Source organism: Cottoperca gobio, chromosome 20 (genome assembly GCF_900634415.1).
Source record: "Cottoperca gobio chromosome 20, fCotGob3.1, whole genome shotgun sequence".
NCBI lineage: Eukaryota > Metazoa > Chordata > Actinopteri > Perciformes > Bovichtidae > Cottoperca > Cottoperca gobio.
Genome location: NC_041374.1, coordinates 1,100,856 through 1,128,179, shown reverse-complemented (window position 1 = coordinate 1,128,179; position 27,324 = coordinate 1,100,856). Strand labels below are relative to the sequence as shown.

Here is a 27,324-nt window from a genome sequence, read left to right as displayed (position 1 = left end):
TTTTTTCCACGCCTGTTGACGGTGTTTTCTGATTTCTGAAGTGATGCAAAGAGATCTCTAAAACTCTTTCACTCTAATATGGCAACAAAATGAATCAACACTGTTTATCTTCATCCAAGTCATGAACTGAGGACGTGTCATGCTGCTATATGTTTATGTTGACGCAGGTAAATGAACATCAGATGCTGGTACAGGTTGTCTGTAGTATAGTTCTACTCACCTGACACTTTGACATTGTTTGAAGACGGGAGAATGAACAGGAACAGGGCTCGCCCCCTTGTTAGTCAATTAGATGTTTTTCTGTGTTTATACTGTGTGTGAAATGTGACTGTATTGTGTCAAACATGGCAGGTGGCATCATCATGCAGAGGGTAACTACACACGTGTGTCTTTTTCAGCCTGTGAAACATTGTCGTCCAATGAACAACAACTCTGGGAAACTGTTCCACTACAGGATCACTGTGTCTCCTCCCACCAACTTCCTGGTATGTCTCTTTTGTCTCTGACCCTAAAAGGAGTTTATCTGATAACACAGAGCATCGTTCTGTTATTGTGTCATGCTAACGTACATTTGTACTCAGTATACGGCAGTAATATATATATATTTACCGCACTACAAGTGTCTGCCGTGTGTGTGAGTGCTGCTTGGTGTTTCAGACCGACAGGCCGACGGTGATCGAGTACGATGACCACGAGTATCTGTTTGAAGGCTTCTCTCTTTTCTCCCACGCTCCTCTCACCAACGTAAGCCGGCTTTGACTTGTTAACAGCGCAGGCGATGGACAGTGTGCAGTAGAATAGAAAATACTTTGTTGCATGCAAAGATTTGTCATTAAAAGGTTTTTACAACACGTCCACACGGGACGCGTTCAAACTAAACACACGACAGAAGAGAGCTGAATCAAGGTTAAGTAGATGCGCAATGCTGTGTGCTGAGGTAGCAGGCGGGGGTCACACAGTGTCATTTACTGATGGAAGGACGAACAGGTTTCTATACACTCCATGTTTCTCTTGGCACAGGGAACCTTTGCCCCGAGAGCAGAAGCTGAAAGTGATTATTGGAAGGGTGGCTGTTAAGATGGTTTGGATGTTGTGAAGTGTCCGAGGCACTTATCCACAGTCGCTGTGTTGCCCACAGTGGACGATGGTCAGCACGCCCCCAGTTTGGAGTACCAGACCGGGAGCAAAGCAATGTTCTTCTGCCGATCGGGCCGTCGGCAATTCGTATATTAGCCACCTACAAGAAGGCCCACCTAAAGAAAAATCAATATTAGTTTAGTTTAAGTGCAAACTAACCACTTCACCTCGCTGCGAGCCTCTCGTCCCTCAGATCCAAGCGTTTGCCGCTTTGAGCACCACAAGCCATCTAGTTCCTCTATATTCAGGACATCTGTAAGGTAGATGCCTCCAACACTCGCATCACAACAGTCTCGTTTGATATACTTGTAAGTCAGCCTTTGAGTGAAAACTCCACTCCCTTCCAATATTACTTCAAATGGGCTTCAGGGCTCCGGGTCGGCTCCTTTGCTGCCCGGCTCCTCTCTCACTGCGCTGACCTTGTCTCAGAGTCCTCTTAAACATTACATAGGTTACGACTTAAAAAGGAGCCTCTCTTGTGCCGGACTTTTATTCTGAGGAGGGAGTTTTAAAAGGGAGCGAGAAATCGAGAGGGGACCGCCAAAACCCCCACTTCTTGGAAATGTGTTCAAAGCGTGAATATTTCTGTGTCTGGATACACATGTGTGTGTCAGTGTGTGTGCGCGTGTCAGTCAGTGTGTGTGCACGCGTGTCAGTCAGTGTGTGTGTGTGTGTGCGCGCGCGTGTCAGTCAGTGTGCGTGCGTGTCAGTCAGTGTGTGTGCGCGCGTGTCAGTCAGTGTGTGTGCGTGTGTCAGTCAGTGTGTGTGCGTCTCCTGCATGTTTGAATAATCAAGGACTTGGTCAATATCTGCCTCGCTTGTAGAGAGCCCTGAGGATTAGGTATGATGTGAACTGGATCATTTAAGCAGCCCTTGTTAAAAGCGGGGTAAACGCTTCGTGGCAGTGTGGGGATTAGGGACCTTGGAGCGTGGCGATATTAGCCCCCCTGCTAGTTAGCCGCCAGGATGGGGAAAGAATGAACGTGGTTCCCAGGTTAAGCTCTTAAAAATGGACCCCCTGACAACAAAGGCTGTGTAACTAGGGAGATTAAACACAGAGGAGCAGGCTTATCTGTTTAGTGAGACTCGAGTTACTTAATTCCATGAGTCAGATGCACGTGTGTGTGTGTGTGTGTGTCTGTCTGTCTGTCTGTGTGGAGCCATGTGATCTACTGGAGTGAGCGTTTGCACATGTCTGGGTTTTTAAATGTGTGTGTGCATGTTTGTACTCGTTTCTTGACCGTACATACTTTGACTGTGTGTTTACATACTTTGTCTCTCTGTGTGTGTGTGTGTGTGTGTGTGTGTGTGTGTGTGTGTGTGTGTGCCACTGTTGGTGAGCTCCGCAGCAGAGATAGTTCTAATGAGTTTCCTTGAAACGCTGTAACCTCTGCCTAACGCCACGCTAATGAGTCGGCTCGTCCTTTCTTCTTCTCGTCCTCTGTCCCTTTCATCCTCATAGATTCCATTGTGCCGTGTGATCCGCTTCAACATAGATTATACCATCCACTTCATAGAGGAGATGACACCGGAGGTCAGTAAAAACCCCACTTTATCTCAAAGCTCTGTCTCACCCCCTTTTGTTTTCATCTCAAACGGCTGAGCGTGAGCCGCACGTAACCCTCGCACCTCGGTGCCTGGGTGAGCCAAGGTGCTAATCCTCGCAGAAGAGATTCCTTTAAACCTGCAGAGGTTGATTACATCGATAAGGTGGCTTATGTGATGAAGTTAAAGAACTGGATTTACTTATCTGTCATATCTACGTTACGTCTTTATGGCAGTGTGCTTGTGCTCCGCGCTCACTTAACACTTCCTGTCTCTGCCGTGTGCAGAACTACTGTGTCCAAGGCCTGGAGCTGTTGGCCAACTACTTGTTCCAGGACATCCTCGAGCTGTACGACTGGAACCTGACAGGTGAGAGCAGCTTCACCATTTACAAGTGATTGTCTCTTTCAAATTGTACGTACATTTGGTAATCCTCACACAGTCGGGGTGTAGCGAGACACTAAAGCTTTGGTTCATACCCCAGTTTAGGAGTCAGGGTACGGTGGGGGGGGGAAACCCAATTGCATAATGATGTTTCTTTCCAATTATTTTGAACAGACAGTGTCAAAGAAAGACAAGAAAGTCCTCCTGCTGGTAACTAAGGCAACATTTTGCCCACTGACTGTTTTTATTATAGAAACATATCAAACCCTTCTGTACGAACACTTTCCCATAATGCAACAGGTCACATTTAGGAGGCTGTGTGTCAGGAGGGAGAGCGGCTCGCACACTAATCACAATGTGTGTGTTTTGCACCTTGTATGGCAGCCCTGCCATCAGTGTGTGTGTGTGTGTGTGTGTGTGTGTGTGTGTGTGTGTAGGTGTAAGTGCGTGTGTGTGTAGGTGTGTGTTTTGCACCTTGTATGGCAGCCCTGACATCAGTGTGTGTAGGTGTGTGTTGCACCTTGTATGGCAGCCCTGACATCAGTGTGTAGGTGTGTGTGTGTGTAGGTGTGTGTAGGTGTGTGTTGCACCTTGTATGGCAGCCCTGACATCAGTGTGTAGGTGTGTGTGTGTGTGTGTGTGTGTGTGTGTGTGTGTGTGCGCAGGTGTGTGTTGCACCTTGTATTGCAGCCCTGACATCAGTGTGTGTGTGTGTGTGTGTGTGTGCAGGTGTAGGTGTGTGTTGCACCTTGTATGGCAGCCCTGACATCAGTGTGTGTGTGTGTGTGTGTGTGTGTGTGTGTGTGCAGGTGTAGGTGTGTGTTGCACCTTGTATGGCAGCCCTCTCATCAGTGTGTGTGTGCAGGTGTGTGTAGGTGTGTGTTGCACAAGTGCATTCAAGTTGGTACAATGAATTCTGGGTAATAATTGTCATGCAATAAGCTGATAGTGATTTCTCATTTCATCCCCAACGTAACGCTCCTGAAACTGAACGTGTGTGAAAGCAAAGCTCTCGCTCTCTTCCAGGGCCGGAGTTCGAGGCCCCTGGATGCCAGCGGTTCCACTTCATGCCCCGCTTTGTCCGATTCTTACCAGGTGAGACTCTGAACAGCCTGCAAGGAACCTGAATTGCTTTCTTTTCAGCGTGTCTCCCTCCGGCGGTCAGTGGTGACCTTGTTCAGAGAAGAAGAAGGATCTGCGGTGATGTTATTTGCGGTGTGATCGGTGGACCTGCCTGAGCTGCTGTGCCGCTGCGTGGTATTCATCTTTAATACACACGATGGTGCTGGTGCACTACGATATTGCCACAGTGTTTGTTATGACAGCCGTGCCACCTACCTACCTTTCCATCAAAAAAACAATTTCTCTCCCAGCTCTCCCAATTTAGTCGGCTAGAAACACTTATCTGCTTCTTTTACAAAAGCGCCAAAACAAAACCTGTCCGACGCAATGTTTGTGAATGGATCTGTAAAGAGAGAGCGTGAGCGGAGTCGGGGCGCTGCAGTGAGAGCATGATGCTGCTGCTGCTGCTGCGTTTGAAAGTTGCAGTGAGAGTGTGTGGGTATGCATTTGTTATTGTCTTAATGCATGTGCAGGAGTGAGAGGGGGGGGGGGTCTGTCCACGTGAAACACTCACAAATGGAGGTCAATCAATTTTGCATGAGCATCTATTAAACTGTCTGCGTTTGACCCGGCAGCTTTCTTTCTCTGCACGTGCATTTGTGTGCTGATTTCTTTGTGATGCCGTTTTAAATATTATTCCATACGCGTGTCTTATTATGTGCCTTCACGTATTGCATGACTTCTGACCTCGCCTCAGCGCCTCTGTTTACCTGTGCGGTTCCTGAACTGTGCGATTGCGATGCACGGGGACATTTCTCGCAGCGTGTAATCTTGGCTCACACACTCAGTTGGCAGAGGTGAGACTGGGTGAGACGCTTGTATAAAAACAAAGATTTTCTCCAACATCGGCCTTGATTTTGGGCCAGCGAGAGAATGCATTGTGCTGAAGCTCGCTGGAACAAAAGTCACGGCTCGTTTAATTCCACAAACTGTAGCTCTAAAGAGTTCTGCTCTTTTTATTTTTGAAATAACTTTGAATCTCTGCTGAGCTGCAAACGTTGTCGTGTTTCTATGCTTCTGTTGGTACATGCATTTCTTCCTGGTGTGTATTCATGCTCGTACGTTGTCTTAGATGGTGGGAAGGAGGTGCTGTCCATGCATCAGGTGCTGCTCTACCTGCTGTGCAGCAGCAAGCCTCTGGTCCCCGAGGAGGAGATTGCAGACATGCTGCAGTGGGAGGAGCTGGAGTGGCAGAAATACGCGGAGGAGTGCAAGGGCATGATCGTCACCAGCCCGGGCATGGTGAGGCCTCAGCTGCACTGTTACGACAGGTTGCCTCGTCTGCTCTTTCAAGGGCATTCGTCGGCCCTAACCCCTGACACTGCAGGAATAAGGCTGCTCCTGTGACATGAGCAACCTCTCCTATTATTCCCAAGGGCGTGTGCTGTCATCAACATTATTCGGGCCCAAGCTTTTATGTCACGATGAAGTCGGTTAACCTTCTTGTCTTGGCCCATATTTTAAAGGATGTACAGTAATTGTGTCTGGGTAAAGGTGAAGATGTCATTGCTAGCTAAAAGGTTGCATATGAACGGCGAATACGATTGTGTAACCTTTGGCGTGGGTGAGTTATCGAGTCAACTGCTCTTCCTGGCAGGACTGAAGTGTTTCTGTCGAGTTCCCACATAGGTGGGTGTGTAACAGTCTCCCATCCCCACACTGGAGTTAAAGATGGGTCTGCCAGTCAAACTAAGTTTATTAAAAAGGTCACACAGAGAGAGAGACTTACCCTGCGTGGTGAGAAAAGAACTTTCTGGAGCAATGGTCATCTTTAAGCTTAATAAATAAGTAAATAATAATTGAGAGGATAGAAGCAAGCAGAACTGTCTTAACAGTATAATGCATTATAATCTGCATTGATACATATCCACAATGCTTAATTATAATCATAACATGATTAATACTAATGACTTATTATAATACTTCCTATTTATTTTATCTCAATGATCAGTGTGTTTTAATTCCCATGGTTGTAATACATTATAATAATGTTTCTAAATCCAAAACACAAAGAATAAGAAAAGCGTTGTTATTATTATTATTATTATTATTATTATATTACTAATTATCAGAAGCTTGAAATGAATTAGCCGTCGATGGAACAAACATTTCTGCACGGACTTGTGATGGAAAGCGTTGCAGCTGAAGAGTTCTGAAACATGCGACGGCTTGTGACGATCAATAGAAGTCCTTTCAGAACAGTGTGATATGTGAAGGTCACGTGTACTGCTCCAAATGAAGCGGTCCCATGCCCAATCTACCACGCCACGCTCAAGTGATTATTTCACACAATGGCGTGGTCGTGTAACGACACAAATGTCGCCGGGCTTCAAACCGCTGCGGTGCATTGTTGGTAAAGAAGCAGTGTTTGCCTAAAGGCCCGTTATATCTGAAGGAGCGTGCACAGTGGGACCATCGCGCCCGTCCATCAAACCGGTCAAACCTGATTATGTCGCTTTAAAGGTAAAATCAAAGATGGCCGGCGACCTCTCGAATCAAAGTTTGTGTGCAGGCCATGATGAGCCACCGCGGCTAATGTCAAGGTGAGCCCGGCGCCATCTGTCGTGCAGCTCATCGCGCCTCGTGCTGCAACCCCTTCCTCTGATCTCACACAATGCCTGACAGGCTAACTGATGTGGGAGTCAGCCGAGGACATGTTGCGTGTCAATCTCCTCCCTGATGAGAGCGTCACCAGTGAGCTCGCCATCCCTGACATCACTTTGTCATTGTTGTGTGCACGCTGCGCGCCTCGCCTCATTACGCTCCTGTGACAGAAGACCCTCGTGTCCTGCAGTATTAGTTATCTCACATATTGGTAGCAGATGATTGAATGACTTGTGACTGCGTTGCTACTGTAACGTGACTCGCTGTACTCGCTTGTTTTACCCGCAGAAACCGAGCTCGGTGCGCATCGACCAACTGGACAGGGAGCAGTTCAACCCGGACGTCATCACCTTCCCTATCATCGTGCATTTTGGGATCCGGCCTGCTCAGCTCAGCTACGCCGGAGACCCTCAGTAAGATCACAAACGTGTACACACACACACACACACACACACACACACACACACACACACACACACACACACACACACACACGCATGCACACATAAATGTCAACCACCCTTTACGAGCGTCGCATGTGGAAGAGGAGGGGGGATAGACGGATAGATGGCGAATAGATGGACGAGCAAAGGAGTGGCGTGACATTTTCACGTGCGCCGTCACGGGTCCCAGGTTTCCGCTGGGTGCCTGCGCCGTGGGAGCCGCCGTCTGGTGAACAGTAATGCCACGCGCCGCAGGGCTGCAGTAGGGAATACTGTACTTTCCTGCTGCATAATTAACAAAAGCAGCGCATTAGATCATCTGAGCTGCGGTCCCCGAGGTGTTCAGAGAGAAGTGACAACACGGCTTCAAGCGCCAATCAACAGTCGGTACACAACTTGGTTTCCGCGCTCTCATTCTAAATTTAAACCCGTGTCTTTCCTTCTCAACTGGGATGTGTGCTGTCAATCACAGCAGGCAGGAAGAGGTGCGGGAGGGAAAGAGTGCGGATGAAGATGCAAACAAGGGGAAGATCATTAGGAAATCCATTTAGGCAGAACTAGTTTGCTTCCTCCCCTCGACTAATGTCCCCTCTCTCCTGCCGTCTGTCCGCCGAGCTCACTCAACCCCGTGCACCCTACTGCCATGTCAAACTCCTCAAAGCGGCAGACGACAAATTTATGGATGGACTGGGACATCATTAGCTGATGCAGAAACGAGTAGTAAGAGACCAATGGAAAGGATTTCCTACAACTGCTAATGATGCGTGCAGCGAGGGCAGGAGTCGGTGTTGATTGCGGCGATGCCACAGAGGGGGAGCCGTGGCCGCAGCAGCAGCATATATTAACTCAAGAGACTGAAGAGGCTGTGTTGTCTTCTTCCCTTCACACGGGACGCCTTCGAGTTCAGGGCCACTACTCGAGCTTCTCCACGGCTCCACCGTGACAGCTGAGGCAAGAATGATGACACGTCTGAGGTCAGGGGATGTAAAGGGAAGAGAGCAGGAGGGAACAGGACACAACCCCCCCCCAGCAAGAGGGATGAGACATGAGAGAAACACCATGAAGGATTGTGGGAGGGAGGATGGCCCAGCAGAAACACCATGTGGAAACATAAAGACAACTTTCACATATACACATGTGTGTGCTGTCAGTTTAAGTTGAGCACATCGTTTACATACTCAGCTGTGATTGCCCCCCCCCCCCCCCCCAGTGGCCGACAGTGAAGTAGTTACGCATCATCGTTTGTTCTTTGAAGCTCTGGTAGCTTGTTAAAGTTATAATGTGGTGGATTCCAACACTGTTGTTCCCCTCAAGTGTTTCCTTTACATACTTATGAGTAGACCGTCGGTGACCGTGTCTCAAACACAATCACTGTTTTCTCACTCGCTGCTGGTCTTCGCCGTCTTCGCCTCCCTCGCACACGAGGTGCCAAACATCGCAGGCGAAGTAGTTCTGCCCGCAAAGGTCAGGTCATGTTTAAGTAGAACAATTACAGCACATTCACATAACATGTTTGAATGCCATGAAGCCAGAACTTTAGCAGATAGATGAAGCCAGCCATGCTGCAGATACTATTCCTGAAAAGGACTAGAGATGGGGGGGGGGGGGGGGAAGAGAGGAATGGGGGGGGGGGGGGGGTTAGAAAGAAAGAGGCAGCATATGCTAATGAAAGCATGTGCAGGGAGTGGCGAGAGCCGCCGCACAGCTACCCTGAGAGCGCACAGCGGATCTGTGGAAAGGTCATTGGAGCGGATTGGGGACGAGGGGGCCTCCCAGGCTGGGTAGACTCTCTCTCTCTGTCTCGTGCTCTCTTACGTCCTCTCTGTCTCTCGTCCGCTCGCTCAGGCTGCTTCAGTGCGGAGGTGGTGGTGAGCTGATAATCGGGGCGGTAAAGCCGCCTCATTCCCTCGTCTCAGTCTCTAATGAAGTCCCCACCATTAAAGCTCTGTAATTCTTCTATTCCACGGTACACCCCCACTTCCCTCCTTTCCCTTCCTTCCTTGCTCCCTTCTCGCTCTCTCTTTCTACTCCTTTATGCCTCTCTGCCTTTCTCTCTGTCAATGCACCGTCCTATCCCCCAAACCCCCACCACCTCACCCCTCCATCCCACCAATCATAATTGAATAACTCTGGGTAAATGAGGAGAAACTCTCCTGAATGGGAGCAGAACGGTCACACTCGGCCCTCAGTGCATCAATCAGGAGGTCTGATTTAAAAAGAGAGAGGGGGGGGGGGGGGGGTAGGTGGTTAGTGTGATGGCTACATGTCACCTTGCCGATAACTCTCTGCCTCTTTTCAGATGCAAATGAGAGCAAAGACAATGGGGTCTTACCGAAAATGAGAATTATGAGGTTAGGAGATAACTCTGGATCCATGCGTCGTGACTGACGGCTTGTCAAGAGAAGGGAAAAATAAGACCGTTAGTCGGTCTGTGTGTGGACCCCTCCTTGTAGTGAACGCCTGACAGACAGAATCTTGTGTCCACTGCTCTCACACACACGAGCAGCTAATGCAATAACAGCCACAGGCAACTGTTACATTATGTTTAATGTCGGCCGAGCTGCCGACAAAATATTGATGTGCTGTTGCAAAGCAGGATAGCGAGGGGGAGATGGACTGCCGTCAGCCTGATGCCTCCCTGTTCGCAGGTACCAGAAGCTGTGGAAGAGCTATGTGAAACTACGCCACCTGCTGGCCAACAGCCCCAAGGTCAAGCAGATTGACAAGCAGAAGCTGACACAGAGAGAGGTGAGTGAGACACTTTGGTCATCTTTTTTCTCTTCCTGTTTCTCTTGTCTCACACACATAACAAGTGACCTGCACTTGTTATGTGAGTGCGATGCAAAGTGCTTTCAATTCAAATGTTTTGGGAGCTGATTTCCTGCAGATATGAAAGGTTACGCTGAAAACACTGGAGCATCTGCAGAAACTATTCCTTTTATTCCCGCTGTGCACATTCAAAATGTTGCTCATCTGAAAGTCCCTGCTGGACGTCAGAGTTATTGCCTGAAAGTATCAAAGATCCTGTTTCACTAAAGTGACTGACAGGCAACATTGCTTTGTTGTTACCTCGCACAAATATGAATTATGGATATATAAGACGAGATATGTTATCTGTTGTAATTCAGATGTATAGTTATTTCAATTACATGACTAAGTCTCCTCTTCATCATTCCCATAATGAAGTCCAGAGAATACAGAACACTTCGTTGGGAACTGGCCTGACTGTGGACACGTGGACACGTGGACACGTGGACAGTGTCAGCCGGCACCACCTTCGTCTTTAGTCTCCAGAGGGTGGCGTAAAGAGCAACCGAATGCCGAGCAAACATTTTTAGGCCACCAAAATGTTACAATTAACTTTAAAGAACTGCAAAAGCACTTTGAAAGAGTTTGAGTTCAAAGACGAACACACGGAACACACTGTGGTTTACGGCGCTCTTCAGAGCGGGAGGTTGCCGCGTGTGTTTGACAGATTGCTCGACAGTTTTTGATGCTTCTCTACTTTCTTTACTTCCTTACTGTTTTACTTTCACTCCACTTAATAATGCATCATTTAGATGAATATGCAGCTCAGAATAAAACTGCTGTCACTGCTCTCTTGAGCTAAGTGTGAAGGTCAAACCCCCCCCCCGCTGGGGGAAAGGTTCAGATTCGGTGAAGTAATGACCACGTAGCAACAGGGAATGGTAGCGTTCAGGCGCTGTGTGTGTGTGTGTGTGTGTGTGTGGCCTGAAGAAGCAGAGGCTTTGTCCCGCTGTATCTCTGGTGCAGGTACGGCTGTGACTGCTACAGTACACACAGCTTACTCTGGTCCGTTTGATACACTCTGAACCAATAATGAGTTAGAGCTCAATCAGCCTGTTTCCCAGGTAGCTCAGCAAAGCTCTCTGGCTAACAAGCCCTGACAATCCTACTGTCAACCTGCACTGGAGCAATTAGTGAACCCCAAACACACACACACGCGCCGGGCCCATCAGACTCCACCACAAGCGTTTGCCACGTCACTGTCTCTTCACTGCAGTGGGAGTGTGGCATCGCTACTTATTTAACGCCCCAGGGAACACTCCAGCTTCCTGTGTAAATGCTCTTTCAGCGATTGACTTAATGTCTGTTTATTTTCTGATGGGCGTTTTCCAGCAATCCTCCCGTCGGACGTGTTCGCAGCGACGTCGTGCTGCTCCAACTGGCTCTCGGCTGCCTCTGTGCTCCGCGTGGACTCAGAGCTGCGTGCAGAAGGCGTGCAGGTGGAGCCGGTCTAGCGTACATGCAGACCGTGTGTCAAACACGCCGACGGATATCGTTTATCATTTTATGTTTTTTGGATGATTTTGCATTCAAAGTGAAAGAATTTGATTGTTTTTGTTGAACAGTCGTCACATGTGTTCTGAAACGCTGGTGTGACTGTAGTGAAAGTGAACGTTGCTTTGCTCTCTCTTATCTCTGATTTGAATAAGTGTTCAGCGTCTCTGCCGTGGCGGTGAACTCGGCTTCTTCTATCAGCTCGGCGTACGTGGATTTGGGGATTTTCTCTGATTCTGCTTTGCAGATTTGACCGAGCTCAGTCGAGCTGTACGAGGAGCATCTTTGAAAAGCCATCTACAGAATCTACAGAGTTTTCCCGTTGGTTTCAATTCCAGCCGTCAGCCGGGCCACACGAGAATGCAACACTACAGGCTCAACACGCATGTCATTAAGAAACTATGCAGTTATATGTTGGCTTGCTGTTAAGTGCATTGTTTACAGTTTGATCTTTTCTCACCGTTGAGACTTTCAGCTGTAAATGCAGCTTCTTTAATCCTCCAGCTCTTCGTTGCTCAGACATTGTGAACAACAGAAAAAGGTCAAATCTTCTAAATGGATCTCCAAAACTCAACCCAACTTTATTGATATATTTGGCACCTTTCATAGAAACCTGCAGCCCACAGTGCGTCACACACACACACACACACACACACACACACACACACACACACACACACACACAAAGACAAAACAACTAGAATAAATACAATCTTGCAAAACAAAAAAAAATTGCCACAATAAAAAGGCGAAAATCAATTAGCAAACGGCAATAGAATGAAAATCAAATAAACACCGGAGATAAAAAATAATGTTAAAACCAATGATTAAAGCTTAAAAACTGGGGCTATAAACATTTTTCTAAATTAAAAGCCAGGTAAAAAAAGATCTTTAATTTCCTTTTTTTATTTATTTATTTTTCACTGAGCTTGCGATTCTAATATCCAGAGGCAGTAAGATCCACAGTTTAGGGGCATAAAAACAGAAGGCACTCTCGCCGGCACTTTAATGGGACGCATAAGGAACATTTGCACACAGCAGTTGAGGAAAATCTGTCATGTAGGGAAGAGAAAAATCATTTAACTTCCTTGAACTTTTCTAAACCAAACGCAGGTATCCAGTGCCGTCGGACGCAGAGTGGGGAGGGATCCGTTTCCCTTGTTCTAGTTAAGACGCTGCCTGCAGCATCCGAAACCAGCCGTACTTTTCTTTCTATAATCCAATGAAGAGGGAAGTGAAACGGCTAGTAATAAGCGTGCGAGTAATTCAGCACGAGTTAACAATGGTCTGAGGAAGCACACGTGCAACAAATGTGCATGGATTTCAGACGGTGTCTTGACCTCAACCTGATCCAACGCACGCACTCCTCTCCGCAGAAGATATGTCTCCGTCTGACCAACAGAAAGTCTCTCTGCCTCTTCTTCCTGCTCAATTGTTTACTTTTTTGTACTTTTGTCCAATTCCTGACCCCGTCGAGAGCCTTGCATAATCATATTATTTACATATCATTTGCTGTGATTACTGCTTTCCATATACAGTGGCTGGCGGTCCACGGGAAGATGTGCAGTGTGTGTGGTTGTGCGTGCGGTGCGCGTGGGCGAGCGTGTTCACTTTGATGCACAGTTCAAAGTAGGATGGCATTATTTATTCATGCCTTTGTTGTTCTTATTTCCTCTGAGAGTCAAACATTCCTGCCGTTCCATTTTAGGCAGAGCGTGGCTAACTCAGACAGTCGATGCATCTCAGTCGAACGAAGCACATTCAACACGCCGCGCATTAGGAGGTGCAGTCTGTCAATACATCTTCCATCGCTGTTGTTCTTTGTAAGCCCCCCCCCCCCCCCCCTCTCCCAACTGCATTTCCAGTTATTTGCTGTAGGTCTGACATGATGTGTGTTTGTGCAATGATTCCTGCTGCTGCAGGCTCTTGTGTGAGGGTCCTAATGGGCTGACAGGTGCCTTGGCTCTTGGCTCTTGACGACTGGAAGTGAAGCCTCCGTATCAGCCTTCCCCCCCCCCAGCAGCCCCGCTGACCCGCTGCCGTGCTTCAATTAGCCAGGACCAGCAGGGCTGTCACTGCCCCTGTTGCTCCTGTCCACAGCTGTACTGTATTTATGTCATGCTATGGAGATTTCAGTTTATTGCATGTTGCCAGCCTTTCTGTTGGGAGGGGGCGAGTGCGGGGTGGGGTTTTGAGGACGGGAGCTGTCCCCGAAGGCTGTGCTCCGGCAGATCAATAATTGACTGTATGATTGTTTGGCAGGAAGCTCTTCAGAAGATCCGTCAGAAGAACACGATGCGCCGTGAGGTGACAGTGGAGCTCAGCAGTCAGGGCTTCTGGAAGACTGGCATCCGCTCCGACGTCTGTCAGGTAACACTCGTCAGCCGTGTGCACGCACAGAGACACCGACGCACGCACAGAGACGTTCTCGTAGCTCTAATCCGTCACACGTTCAGATGTTCGTACGCACAGATCTACACGCACTCACTTGCACAGACACACACACTTTTACATAACGTGACTAAACGGTGTAAATGCAATAATGTTCATTTAAGTAAGAATAAAATCCCTTTTGTTATGAATATAGGTGTCGCTGTGGTGGGGCAGCAACACATGTTTCATGGTCAGAAGAGTCAGAAACGTAATCATTGATAAATGACTTCAAACAACGACTGGAGCGCGTCAGGCAGAGGTCGTGTTCTCCGCACGCTCACATATTGCCCACCCGCCTGTAATCCGTTGTTGAGACTGAATCTGAGATCATGCTCTGATATCTGTAGGAGTCTGCAGCAGCCTGACCAGGAACAGCCCTCCAAGTTATCAATAGAACATTTAAATCAATTGTAAAAGCCAGTGAGTGCCTCTTCAGGGCAGCGCAGCACTAAGTGCTGTGGTCCTGTTTAATGGACAATCCTGTCTGATTACGTTCCTGCTTCAACTCTACTTCTCTTCACTGACATGCACACGCTTTGAGTTTTAGATGTTCTCGCTAAACGTGTGCTAACACTGTAATACACCGCCATTGTCTTTTACATCTGCACATGCATGCGGCACTTCCACTCAGTCGGACACGGACCAGAGCTCGCCGCACAGCCGCAGTCAGAAACTCGGCTTCTGACCTTTCCTCACGTTGCGTCACTTCTCCAAGTGTCCAACTCCGCGTGAGGAAAGTGGACTCCTGCAGAGCGGCGGCAACCACTACCCTTCATTAAGCGATGTCTCAGACCTGACGTTTAATTTATACACAACTTCTCCACCACTCAGTCTGGCAAGAGCGACTGCACCGTTGTCTGTCTTCATGCACCGTTGTCTGTCTTCATGCACTTGTTAAGAGCAAGAAAGAATCTCCATGTGGTCCACGTGTTCTCTCGAGGGTAGTGGGGACAACGTGCAGCTTACAGTTCCATGCGTGCACACGAGTTGGCGTAGGCGGGCCCTAATGAGACTTGAACCACAACCTTGCATGTGTTAGTGCCGCGCTGTACCCTCTGACATACAGAGCTGCATTTTGTTCATGCATTTGTCCGTAACGAAAAGGGGGCTGGTATGCTTTAGTTTGTAATTCTTTTATTTGTTGTCTATTCCAATATCTTCTGCCTGTTACTCAGAAAATAATTGCCATCATCTTTTCCTCTGAACAAACCCCCGACGCCTGTACGCGGCGAGGATAGCCTACAGCCGATGCTCATCCTCACATTTGGAGAGGAGAGTTCTAGCCCTCTCTCACAGCGAGGTCTGGCCAACGAAAGATCCGATCCATAATTGCCGCCCAATTATATTTGCTTCGAGCTGTACTGCTACGGACTAATTGGCTCATGAATAATTTGAGTTCGAACTGCGGCGGTACGCTCCGCACGACGTGCGTGTGACACGGGCCAGATGTAACCGCACGACCTGACCCGTAGTTTCTTGATTCTAAAAGCAAGCCACTCTATCCGGAAACAAAAATCAGCCCCCTCGTTACTGACGTCGCTCGGCTACGCCAAGGTTGTTTCACTTGAAGGGCTCTTGTGAAGGGTCAGGCTGCACCTTGGGAGGAAGGGGTTTATTTATTTATTAATGTTTAAAAAGAAAAAGTTTGTATTCAAATGTTTATTTTTGGGTTCGATGCCGTTTCTCTGCTTTGTCCTGCTGCCTCTTTGTGTCCCTGAACACATCTGAAGGCTATCGGTCAGCTTGTTTGCTCTTCCACATCAAATACAATAAGTGTGTGTAGGTGTTTGTTCACTGCATTTAGTAATACGCTTCACGTCGCTCTGACTACAGTCAGGCTGCTATGCAACACATGCATGGCGTGGGAACCAGTTGGGAGAACCACTTTATCACATTCCACTTCATTAAATGATGCATCCAGTTAAAATGCAATTCTTTAAATCAACGCTGGTCATCCTTCAGCCGAGGGAGAAGAACATTCAGGCCGCTGGTCCGGTTGGCCGGTGTCCAAGCTGCCCGAACATCACCCGTGACAGTAAATTAGACATTCCCCACCTTTTTAATTAGCAGAGTATCAACTCCAACAGCCCCCACTTCGCTTCTCTACGCGCACACATGCTCAGTCACTCCGGCAGTCATCAGAACAGGTCAGGAGCTGTGGACACGACCGGGTCCTGGCTTTGTTAATTGGCTGCTTAACAAGGCCTGGGGAGTGTGTCACCACGGCCCCCGCGATGGCCCCAGGGCTACGTGGCAGCGCCGCTTGTAGCCGCCGGGCCTCCGGCTCACCCTCCCCAGCAACACTAATTAAAACATGCATGGCTCCCTCCTCTCTCATCCGGTGGCACGGGGTTAATGTGTGTACACCAGCCTTTCCTACACCACCACTCCGACTGGCTGACTTGATAAGCCCCCCACTAATGATTGTGTAGATTGGCTCTCTGACTGTCAGACTAATTTGCTGACCACTTTCCACGGTTGACGTTCACTCTCCCTCTCCGTGTCACATTACCTCGCCGCTCTGTGCTCCCCCCTCCCTCACTCCATTTTTCACTTTTCTTTCACTTTGTTGCACTGCAACTTTTCCTTTTTTAATATATGAGGGTCAGAGGGGGGGCTGTCAGTGTTTGTCCAAATGTAAGTGTGTCAACATGTCGAGATGGGCTTCGATTTGACTGTCCTGTCCAAATGTGAATTTCCCTCCTCGCTGTCATTCCCTCTCCCAGTGCAGCGATTGAGTTTTTGATTATTTCATCTCTCTGTTGCAGAGCACCACTTAATAAATAATGACCGACTGATTGATTTCTCCCTGCCTGTTCCCTCTATCAACCCCCCCCCCGCACATTCTTTCTCGCAATCTCTTCATCACAATTTCTCTCAAAACACTCTCCTCTCGCGCTCCTTTCATATAAGGCATGATTCTTTTTCTCAGTTTCTTCCCCTTCTCCAATTGTGTCTCCCTTCGCTGCCTTCGCTCTTGCCCTTTTTGACAACTCTGTGTGTTCTCCACAGCACGCCATGATGCTGCCTGTTCTCACTCATCATATCCGGTACCACCAGTGTCTGATGCACCTGGATGAGCTCATTGGCTACGTCTTCAAGGAGCGCTGCCTCCTCCAGGTAAGGCGCACAGTCACGACAGCAACTGACTTACAAAGTGATGCGACTCTACGCCCCAACTCCAAGCTGCATTATTTAAAGGCTGCCAGAGTTGATAACTAACAGGGTAGATATGAGTAGGCAAATCCCTGCAGTTCTTTTAGACAGCGTGCAATCTACAGCCGGTTAGATAGCCTGATGTAAAAAGTTTTGTGCAGGGGCTTCTTGTGCGCAGTCATCCAGGGAGGCAGCGTTTGCCTCATTTCTGTGCCCATTCCACCTCTGCAGGAATAGTTCAGGTGGAAACGGGGGCTCAGGAGTCAACTAAGGTAACCCACACACCGGCCTGAGTCATATCTCTGCAACGAGCCGCTCTGGTCTACTGTGAGTTGCAGTGACAGTAGTCAGGACAACAGCCTCCTCCGTAATGCCAGCGCTCCCCTGTCAGGTCTGCAGCCTCAAGCTGTGTACTCTTGCAGCAAGCCCTACGGCTGCCTACAGCATTATTGAAGAGCTGTCATAACCTGATACATTAGAAATCAATGTGTTGTAGCCTATACATAGTTAAAGAGGGGAAGGATGCATTAGGATTCGCTCAAGGCTCTGCGTGTGTCTGTGTGGCATGACTGCTCATGACTCTGGCTCCGTTTTAGGTGCGGGGGATTTGCACGTATTGATCAACAATTGGCCTTTTTGTCGTTTGCATAACGACGACCTGTCATTATAAATGTTAAAAAGGGAACACTGACCCGCTGCGAGGCCACCCGCCGGCCGACGAGCTGCATGCCTTTCATCGTGGAGAGGCCCATTTGAGCTTGACATCTCCGTCTCTTGGGGAGAAGTTAATGGATTTGTCCCCCCCCCTCTCATTCAATTCCTTCATCTTCCAAAAGAGACAAACAAACAAAAGAAAAACAATCAGTTTGATCATGACAGCTCGCATACAGGCCTCTGCAGTGTGTGTGTTACCTGGCTGTCTGTCTGCATCACAATTCTATCCACTGAGGTGTTAACACCATGACATCGCTGTTTGTGTGTGTGGATGAAGCCAGGGCTGTCAGCAGTTCAACACTACTGGGTCTGAAATGGCCCAAGTAGGGAGCCATCATTCCTGGGCTTACAGTACCTTCCTCTTCTCCACGCACACACACGGACACATCAGCGACACAGCACACACACTTTCTGCCCAGAGTTGGACAGAGCGGCTGCGACGGTGCAATGGTGCTCGTTCAGACGAGTATTCTACTGATTATTTAAACGGATAATAAACACATAGCAACAGTAAAGACCCGACAACTTATTAGTTTTTCTTTTTAGAAAAATCCAATATTAAATCTGGATATCAAATTGTATTAATAGTCAAACTCGGCATAGTTTTAGACATATTTGAACATTTTGAACACGGTCCTAATGAGACGGTGTGGGTTCTACTTAAAGAAGTGTTTCTTCAGAGGAGCAGGACTCTGGCTGTCGCTCTGGGTTTGGGACCGTTGAATCGGTATTCAGAATGAGAAGTTGTGTTCTGGCTTTGAAGGGTAATGAGCCGTACTCCCATTAAAGGCATGAGACTTTTATATTTTGCTTAGAAGAGATGAAAGCGGCAGATCAACCGGGTTCGGTGGGTCTGTACGGAATCAATGCTTGTTTCCAGCTCGCTCTCTGTAATGTTTTAATGAAAGCATATCTGTGAGCAGAACATATGTCGTAAGTGTATGATCACTAATACTTCGCATATTCATTCAGGAAATCCATAAGAGCATCATTTGATTCTCTGCAGCAACACACCTGCTATCTGAGTCCAGGGTTGAAATGTGATCCTGGCACGAGGCAACGGAGAGGCGGAGCCTCGGCCCTTTGAAGCTCCTCTTCTGAGAGCCTCCCTGTTAAACATTTAACATTTAAAACTTGGGGGAAGGTGGGGGTGGGGTTGGACAGACATGTGTTCATGGTCTCCACATGCTCCCGCATCCCCACATCCAGCAGACCCTCGTAATCATACTCGGCCCCCTGTTGCTTCACCCCCGTCCCTCACTTTTGACCCATGCTGACAGAACGAGAGGCATCACAGAGAATCTCAATAATTTAACCGCACAAGTCCTCGGCCCCCGGCTCTGATATCGCAGGCTTTTGTTTGTGTGCCCCCCCCCCCCCCTTGACTGCGGCTGTGACTCTGTGCACCAGGGTGTTTTATTTGCTTCGTTATTTATGGGGATGCGTGCCCAGCCTTGTGATCGAGGTGTCGACGTGTTTCCTGTAGCGATGGCCTGAATACCATTTTGCAGGCTTAGAATATTTGTTTGTATCTTTGAGCAGATATTTGGATATTCCAAATGTTGCATATTATGTAATAATGCAATGGTACACATTTAAATGGGGGCTGCGCTAACAGCAAATACCAAAGTTAGGGGGCAGTGCTAAGGCTTTTGTTTTACTTATAGCACATTGTTCTCCACGTGAGCTCTTTTACATTGAAAGGATACATTTTTCGATATTTCAAGTGATTCCCGTCTGTTCCCTCTTTTCTTTACCCCCCCGAGTCGCCACTCACCTGTGTGTGTCAAATAATGCAGCACACGGTAATAAAGACATTGCTGGGTGCTGTTTGCTGAGCAGGCAGTTTCCCTGCTCGCAGGTTGGAGAACACTCTTTCCAGTCAAGTGTGCCGCTCTCCACTGAGCGATGATGTTTATTCCCATTTAGCCAAAGGCAGTTGAGCTGCAGCTGAGGCAGTGATCACTAAATCCAAATCCCTGCGATACTTCACGCCGTCATTCTGTCGACGGGAACAGTTGCAGACGTCATTCCTCCAAACAGATTAAAAGCCAATACTGTTGTCGGATGTCGTCTTTGACTGTGAAGGACCTGCCGTGTTTACAGAATAACTGATGTATTTTTCTTGACGAGTTTCCCGCAGAGTACCCAAATCTGTAGTTGAGGCTGTTTAGTAGGTGGTCATCGACTTGTGTCCGACACGGCACAATGGGGGGAGTTGAATGTGGAGCCAGACGTGGTGGTTGTTGTTATTTATTTTATCAAACTGTCAACGCGGCGCTGAGAACTGCTAGATTTCTGCTCGTGTCATGTCAAATAACTTTAAATAAATGCCGTTCCTTCAATAACCACAAAAAGGAAAATACAATTGCTGTTGAATGCGTTGCCTCCGTGTTCAAGGCTACAGCGCTGACGGCCTCTCGAGCAACTCTACATATTGAAACCTCTCTGTTAACGTTTTACATGTATATCTCATTGGAGCTTGAAATTGATTTGAAGTTGGCAGAAAGGAGACAAGCATTTTGAAAAGCAAGCCCAGGGGGGGGAGAGGAGTTGGAGTCTTTTTTTTTTTTGGGCTGAGATTAACATTCTCCTAATGTAAGATTGATAAAAGCTTGACATATCCTACAGAGCGCTATCTTTCGCCTTTTTCTTCCCCCCAGCACATTTGAGATGTTCAGCCACAGCAGTCTCTCTAGGCACAGCAGTTTCCGTCTTCTTTTCAAACAAAGCTGAATGTCGACTAATACGTTTCCTTCAGGGTCATATTACCTTAAAATCCCACTTTTGCCTCTTTACAGGTTTGGAAGTTTAAGTTATTAATTTCACTTCACTGTGACAGAGAGGCAAGAGGGAACTCTCTTTCGGTGGCTCGCCTGAATGCAGCTCCCTCTTCTTTTCCTTTGAGCGATTGTGGATCCAACGTTATTGGACTTGACGAGTGTTACCGTTTGTAATTGGACAGAAAGAGGGAACGCATCCGGCTCTGGAGCGTTGTCACATGGCCTCGTGTTGGGACATGTCAGTGATGTCTGGTTTGTTTTTGTTGCTCAGGACCTTTTCTATAATCGGTGATCGGCTTTAGCTCCGCCTTCTAGTATCAGAGCAGCGCTCGTTGAACCTCCACTGAGGTGGTACCATTTAAAAAGTACCAGGTACTATTCACAAGCCTTGCTAATGGAAAACAGAGACAAGAGTTGAGTTATAATAGTTCCTGGATCATCAGCAAGCTCTACCTTTAGAACCAGAGACGTTCTGAGAGGCAGACAGGCAGCACAGGACCTACTGATAATAAACTGGTTGCTCTCCCTTTGTTGAGAAGTGTTACCTTACCCTTCTTACCCTTACCTCCCTTCTTCTCTCCCCCAGCTGGCCATGACTCACCCCAGTCACCACCTCAACTTCGGTATGAATCCTGATCATGCCCGCAACTCCCTCTCCAACTGTGGCATCCGCCAGCCTAAGTACGGAGACAGGAAGGTCCACCACATGTACATGAGGAAGAAGGGTGGGTCATTTTATCCCATGTTAACGTTCTTTCCCCCGTCTCGTTTCTGTTCTTACTGTCAAGTGACCACTCCTGTCTGCTCTGCTCCCTCACCTCCCTTACCTCCCTTACCTCCCGTTTCAGGAATCAACACATTGATTAACATCATGTCTCGTCTGGGCCAGGATGACCCCTCCCCCTCCAGGTAGGCCGCCTGCGGGCACGTATCTGTTCATGCTATCACTGACCACAGGAGCAATCAAAGGGACGATCCCTGTGATTAATACACCCGGCAGGCCTGCTGACAAGAAAATTAACTTTAACTGTGAAAGGAAGGGACATCACAGGGGAAATGGAATGAGCTCATTTTAAGGGCAACGGCTACTTATTATTAAATGTGAGCTGCTGTTGTTCTCGGAGCGCCGATCAGGTCAGCAGCACTGTGTCTGTGTGTTTGTCCATCTGTCTCACTGCTTCTTCAACTGTCTCCACGTCTCCTCCCGTCTCCTCCCGTCTCCTCCCGTCTCCTCCCGTCTCCTCCTCACTACCAGGATCAATCACAACGAGAGGCTGGAGTTCCTGGGTGACGCCGTAGTCGAGTTCCTCACCAGGTAAGAAAGCGCTCGTTAATCTTTGATAGACACAACCGCTAATTGAAGCCGACTACAACACTTCAGCCTTTCTTCCCCCCCCCTCCTTTAATTTCTCACCCTGTCCCTCCACTTCTCCCTCTCTCTTATTGTCTACATCTATCTGTCTGTCACGAGCGCGCTCCATACTTTGGACTCATTCAAGACAGTGATCTACTGGTAATTGGAACTGGGATGTATTTTTTTCTCCCTTAAATTCGCCATGACAACTTGCAATTAGCTGTCTGGATGCTGTTATTGACTCCCAGGTGAGCGCATACGTTGCTGTCCGGCACTTATCTAAGCACAGTGCTAATTATACGTAGCTATTATTAATCTCACACAAGCTCCCCGCTGCACCTCCTCCTCTGAGTGGATATTACTACATGGGAATATAAGAGAAGGGCTCTCTCTCTCTCTGGCAGCAGGGCGTAGTACTTACATAAGTTAGCAAAACGGAAGAATATATTTCTTTATCTGACTTTCATTTGCCAAACAGCATATCGTCTACTGCCAAAAGCTAATTTGTAGCCGTGGATGCCAACACTTTCACAACAGTGAACACTGATGAATGAATTAAAGTGTAATAGGAGGTGACACTGGGTTACACAGGACGCCGCTTTAGCTCCTTGTGCAGCAGGAACAGTGTTACACAGAAGGTGCTTAGCCTCTGTTTCTCTGGTTATCTTTGGCCGTGTTTAGCCTCTCTCCCTCCTTCCTCCCACTTCTTCCTTCTTTGATTGTTAGCGTCTGACGAGACATGCTTGGCCTACGCTCTGGCCCGCTGAATTATTTAGCAGCCTCTTGTCCAGTTAAATGGCTACAGCAGATCCAGCTGCCTTGTGCACCTCCAGTGCGCGCTGCCCTCAGAGGCTATCTGTGCCTCTGCTGTCCAGCCAACAGAATATTTTGCACATTTGAATAGCCCCAACACAGGGACTTAGTGTTGAACAGAAGGGGTTACAGCATCGTTTAAAAAGAAAAAGAAGGGTCGGAAGATGATGTAAAAAAAATAAGTCTACTTGCAATATTTGCGATCCTGTTTCTGAAAAAAGTAAATATTTAATTAGAAGTTATTAAAGCTCAGGTACGTTTTTCAAATAGTAATGATTAGCAAGATAAAAGCCGTCTCTGGAATTGCATTAAAAACACTTTTTATTTTTACGCATAAATGGATCTCATAAGTTTCAGAGTTAAGAGAGCTTCAGCTTTTATGTTCACTTAATGATCCTGTATTGTTCTGCTGTCCGTGGGGTCGATGCATTAAAGGCCATGTTGACGTCACAATGCTACGTAGCCAGTTAGCCACTTTCTGCGACTGACACTTTTGCCTGCAAACCTCAGTCTCTGCTCTAATTATTTTTCATTACACACAAGTGGTTTTTAATAATTCCAAGTGCTTTGTTTTCACACTAAGACCACAATACCCTGACAAATAGACCTCTCATGCATTTGGAAAACAGAACACCACCTGCTTTCCTCTCTTTGCATTGATTAGAAATGACTGAATTAAATGGCCTGCTGTAATTCAAATGAAATCAAATGATACGCCGTGGTTAGGGAGACGCTGGACCGTAATGAAAATGGAACCTGCTCGCCCGGAACCCAGCTGTGGAACTACTGAAGCGTCTGCGGCCATTTCTGGGTTCCAACACAGACCTGGAAGGGCTTGAATCTCTGGGAAATTAATTAGGCGCTCTTGTCAAAATCGGTAAATGCAGGCAATTTAAACAAATATCTAACCGTTTGTACCTGACTACAGTTCAGAAAGTTGAACATCCACATTTCTTCATTACACATCCTCTTTTTGACTAGATTTACCACTTTTACTGTTGTTTTAAGAATAAAACAACGGTGTTATCTTTGTATTCATGAAATAAATAAATGCCCTGACAAAGAAAAATAGAATATTCTCCAGGGTTCCTGCCGATCCTTAAAAAGTCTTAAAATGCATTAAATTCAGTCATCTAAAAATAAGGCCTAATTATTATTAAAATGTCTTAAATCAATCTTTCAAAGACATGGGAAGTAGGCTTTTATGAATTGTTCCTGTTGATGTAAAATCTATTAAAAAAACAAAAGCGTTGCATTAAGGTCACACAAATCTAGATCGTGGAGAAATTATGTGTAAAATTGGACTTAAATTTCATTAAATCTACTTTGCCTTGAGCTGAAGGAACCTTGTTCTCAATGACATCCAGCGACTCGTTCAACTGTTCTAATCTGCTTTCATTCATCTGTCCACAGTGTCCACTTGTACTACCTTTTCCCCAGTTTGGAGGAGGGCGGCCTGGCCACCTACAGAACCGCCATCGTACAGAACCAGCACTTAGCCATGCTAGCTAAGGTTAGCTCCTAACAAGTCCTCCCTCAGCAGGTCAAAGCAGAAGAACATGTTTGAGACAGTGTTATTGTTTTCTGTCTTGCCGTTATGACTTTGCTTCTTCTTAAGGGGACACCGGGGAAAAGGGTAATTTTGTCTTGCTGCCATCCCTACCCCTTTTTTTTTTTTTGCCCCCTCAGGTTTGTAATTGGAGTTAAAAGGTTGTTGTTTTGGAGTACTAGACTAGTGCGGCTGGGGTCCCTATGGGCCCCTAGAAGTCTTCCTGAAACACTCTCCAGTTCCTGTTATCGCCGTGCCCCCTTTCTTCCCTCCTTCTCTCTCTTGCTGGCAGCGTTGTACAGCCAAGCCGCACTCACTGGCACGTTTGTAAAGAACACAACAATAATCGTCCCGTGATGTGGAGAAAGCAATTAAAAACTTCAATCTTTCATGTTGCTCCCTGCTGAATACAAAGATGCAGCCGCCCGAATCTGCATTAGTGCTGTGTAGCAGTTTGGCTTGTTTCAATTTGCCGCTCGCGGTAAAGTGAGTGTGATACAGTGTTCGACGTTGCCAAGTTGTTTACCAGGCTTCTCTAAAGCCGTCTGCTCAAGAACACTCGCAATTATCTTTCAAAAAATATCTTCAGCGAGCGACGGCACAATCCGCCACTTCACTTGGAAAGCTTAAAAGTCAGAACGGTTTCCCTCTGAGTTGGAGTATTTATGAATTGTGATTTAATTTGTGTGTGCAATCATGGGGGGTGGGATACCACCAACAGTTATCAGCCATAATTAAATAGCACCCTGACTGTTTTCTGTCGGGTAGTTGTCTGTGGTGCACTGCCAGTAAACTCAAGTTGGGCTACTTTTGACGTGGCTCAAAGAAAAAAGTTGCAGAAAGTTTGACTGACCCACAACATCCCACACAGCACTTATTAATGCAGCAAATCTCCATATTTGAGAGTCTGAAAACAGCGATCGCTGCCATTTTTGCTTGAGAAATTACCGACCATTAGTCGATTATGAAGATAATTTAGATTATTTTTATAATCGATTTGCCAACGAGCTCTAGACGAAACAAAACGATAGGACCATACTCTGACATGTATTGAGTATACTCTGTACAATGATCGTACTGCAAGTAGATCATATTGTGTGCTGGATTGAACTTGTAAAGATCGATACACAATTAAATATACATTGAATATATTTGCACACACAATATTTGTATGTCAAATACAGGAATATGAGGTAACGTAGTAGCACAGAGATAAATACTACGTTGGGCATTGTTATTACGATTATAACCCAATAATACATATGTATAAGCTCAGTAATAGATTACTAGAGTGTCTTAATTTGAACCTTATTGACGGAGTAGGTCTGTTGTCGGGCAGCTCTCAGTCCTCTACTGTTATATGTACTTATAGTTCTAATGTATGTTATTGTAAAAAGTGGTTTGCCAGTGAAAAGAACTCTGTACGCTTCAGACAGAATGAAGGTCACCACTGTACTGTTTCACAATTTGTCTTGGGATTGTCTAGCACGTCTGTGTGTGTTCCAGTGTAATGTGGTGTGTGTGAGGGAACATTTTCCTCCTGCGCTGCATCATGCCACAGCTGGACAACACATGGGCACATCTGTCAGTGCCATGAAGTAGAACCTTTTCCAGCAAGGGCAGGCAATCTTTTTCATTTCCCTCGAGTTTTTTGGCCCCCTTTTTTTGGCCCCCTTTGTTTTCCATAGAGAGCCTATGAAAATGTGCAATACCAAAAAATGCTATTACTTTTTCAAGAGGCTATTACTGAGGTGTCGGTGGAGGCATACTGATATGAATGTGTTTGTCTTTTACAGAAACTGGAGTTAGATCGCTTCATGCTCTACGCTCACGGACCAGATCTGTGCCGGGAGTCGGACCTGCGGCACGCCATGGCCAACTGCTTTGAGGCTCTTATCGGTGAGATTCCCCCCGAGATCAAGATAGAAGCCGGGGAGAACAAAAAAGAGGAATGCATTTTGAGTGAACTAAATATGTAAATCTATTCCTAAAAGGATACATTTACATATGCTGAAAACAAATACTTTCTCTCCGCTCTTATGAACACAACACAAAGATTAGGTGGCGGTTCAACACTGTAGCTTTAGTGAAGTGCTGCTTTGCTGGACTTTGCAGCCGCACGTAGGTATTTATAATGCTAATGCTTCCATGCATTAATGTGTTTAATCGCCCGCTAACTTCATGTGCTTTGAATAAAATGGAATCTTTTAATAGTTTTAGTTGAGGTTCACAGTTGAGCTGTGTAAATGGTGGCAGTGCCTCTCCCATTAGGCCCTGGAAACGTTCCAGCTTTATTGATCTCAGGAGGTGTTGTTTGACCTCTGGCTGGACAAGGCAATCCCCAGAGCGCTGCTCTCCTTTACCCACGCCAAACACACATACACAAGCTTGCGTTTCATCTCACTGGCAGTTCAACGATAGAGCTTGTGCAGTGATCAGGACCCCGTGCTTAAAACCATACGCACAGAACACTCTTGGTGGGGACCGTCTCCCTCTCTCCATCCAACCCCATGGGCAGCGCTAAGCTAAGCCTCACTCCTAGAGAACTGCAGAGTCGGCAGCTTTCCTCATCTTATCACCATCTTGATTGAACCAGTGCAGCCATCTCTGCGCTCCCCTGATGATAGATACTGAAAGTGGGTGGCTTTAAAAGAGATCTTCCTCGCCTCCCTCCCCCTGCACCAAAACAGCAGTGCGCAAAGAGTGGCGGTGGAAAGTGCTGACTGGCACCACAGCCCCCTGTCGGCCCCGGGGCCCCCGAACTTGTTACGGGTTCATTATCGGCAGAGACGAAGCCATAATCTATTCTGTCCCGTGGCTGTCGCCGCCGCCGCCTCACCGCTGCACACATCCGAGCAAGGCAGCAGGGCCACGACACTGGATGCCTCTTTCTTTCTTCCCCTCCCTCTCTCGTCTTCCATCTCCAATTTCAACTTAATAAAAGTGATGAATAAACAGCAGTTATAAAGGAACCTGCGAGAAAAC

At 47.2% G+C, this 27,324-nt stretch overlaps 1 protein-coding gene across 4 annotated transcripts in view; it reads left to right on the top strand.

The window, feature by feature from the left end:
* Window positions 1-27,324, top strand: part of drosha (drosha ribonuclease III) — a 74,279-nt gene that overhangs the window by 6,699 nt on the left and 40,256 nt on the right. For all 4 annotated transcript variants that reach the window (XM_029458078.1, XM_029458075.1, XM_029458077.1 and 1 more), the window contains exons 8-22: window positions 399-485; window positions 658-744; window positions 2,600-2,671; window positions 2,970-3,051; window positions 4,093-4,161; window positions 5,261-5,430; window positions 7,081-7,205; window positions 9,884-9,983; window positions 13,800-13,907; window positions 16,983-17,090; window positions 21,210-21,348; window positions 21,472-21,532; window positions 21,879-21,938; window positions 24,204-24,303; window positions 26,136-26,238. In XM_029458078.1, coding sequence (XP_029313938.1) covers window positions 399-485; window positions 658-744; window positions 2,600-2,671; window positions 2,970-3,051; window positions 4,093-4,161; window positions 5,261-5,430; window positions 7,081-7,205; window positions 9,884-9,983; window positions 13,800-13,907; window positions 16,983-17,090; window positions 21,210-21,348; window positions 21,472-21,532; window positions 21,879-21,938; window positions 24,204-24,303; window positions 26,136-26,238 — 1,471 coding nt within the window. The remainder of the gene's footprint in view (window positions 1-398; window positions 486-657; window positions 745-2,599; window positions 2,672-2,969; window positions 3,052-4,092; window positions 4,162-5,260; window positions 5,431-7,080; window positions 7,206-9,883; window positions 9,984-13,799; window positions 13,908-16,982; window positions 17,091-21,209; window positions 21,349-21,471; window positions 21,533-21,878; window positions 21,939-24,203; window positions 24,304-26,135; window positions 26,239-27,324) is intronic.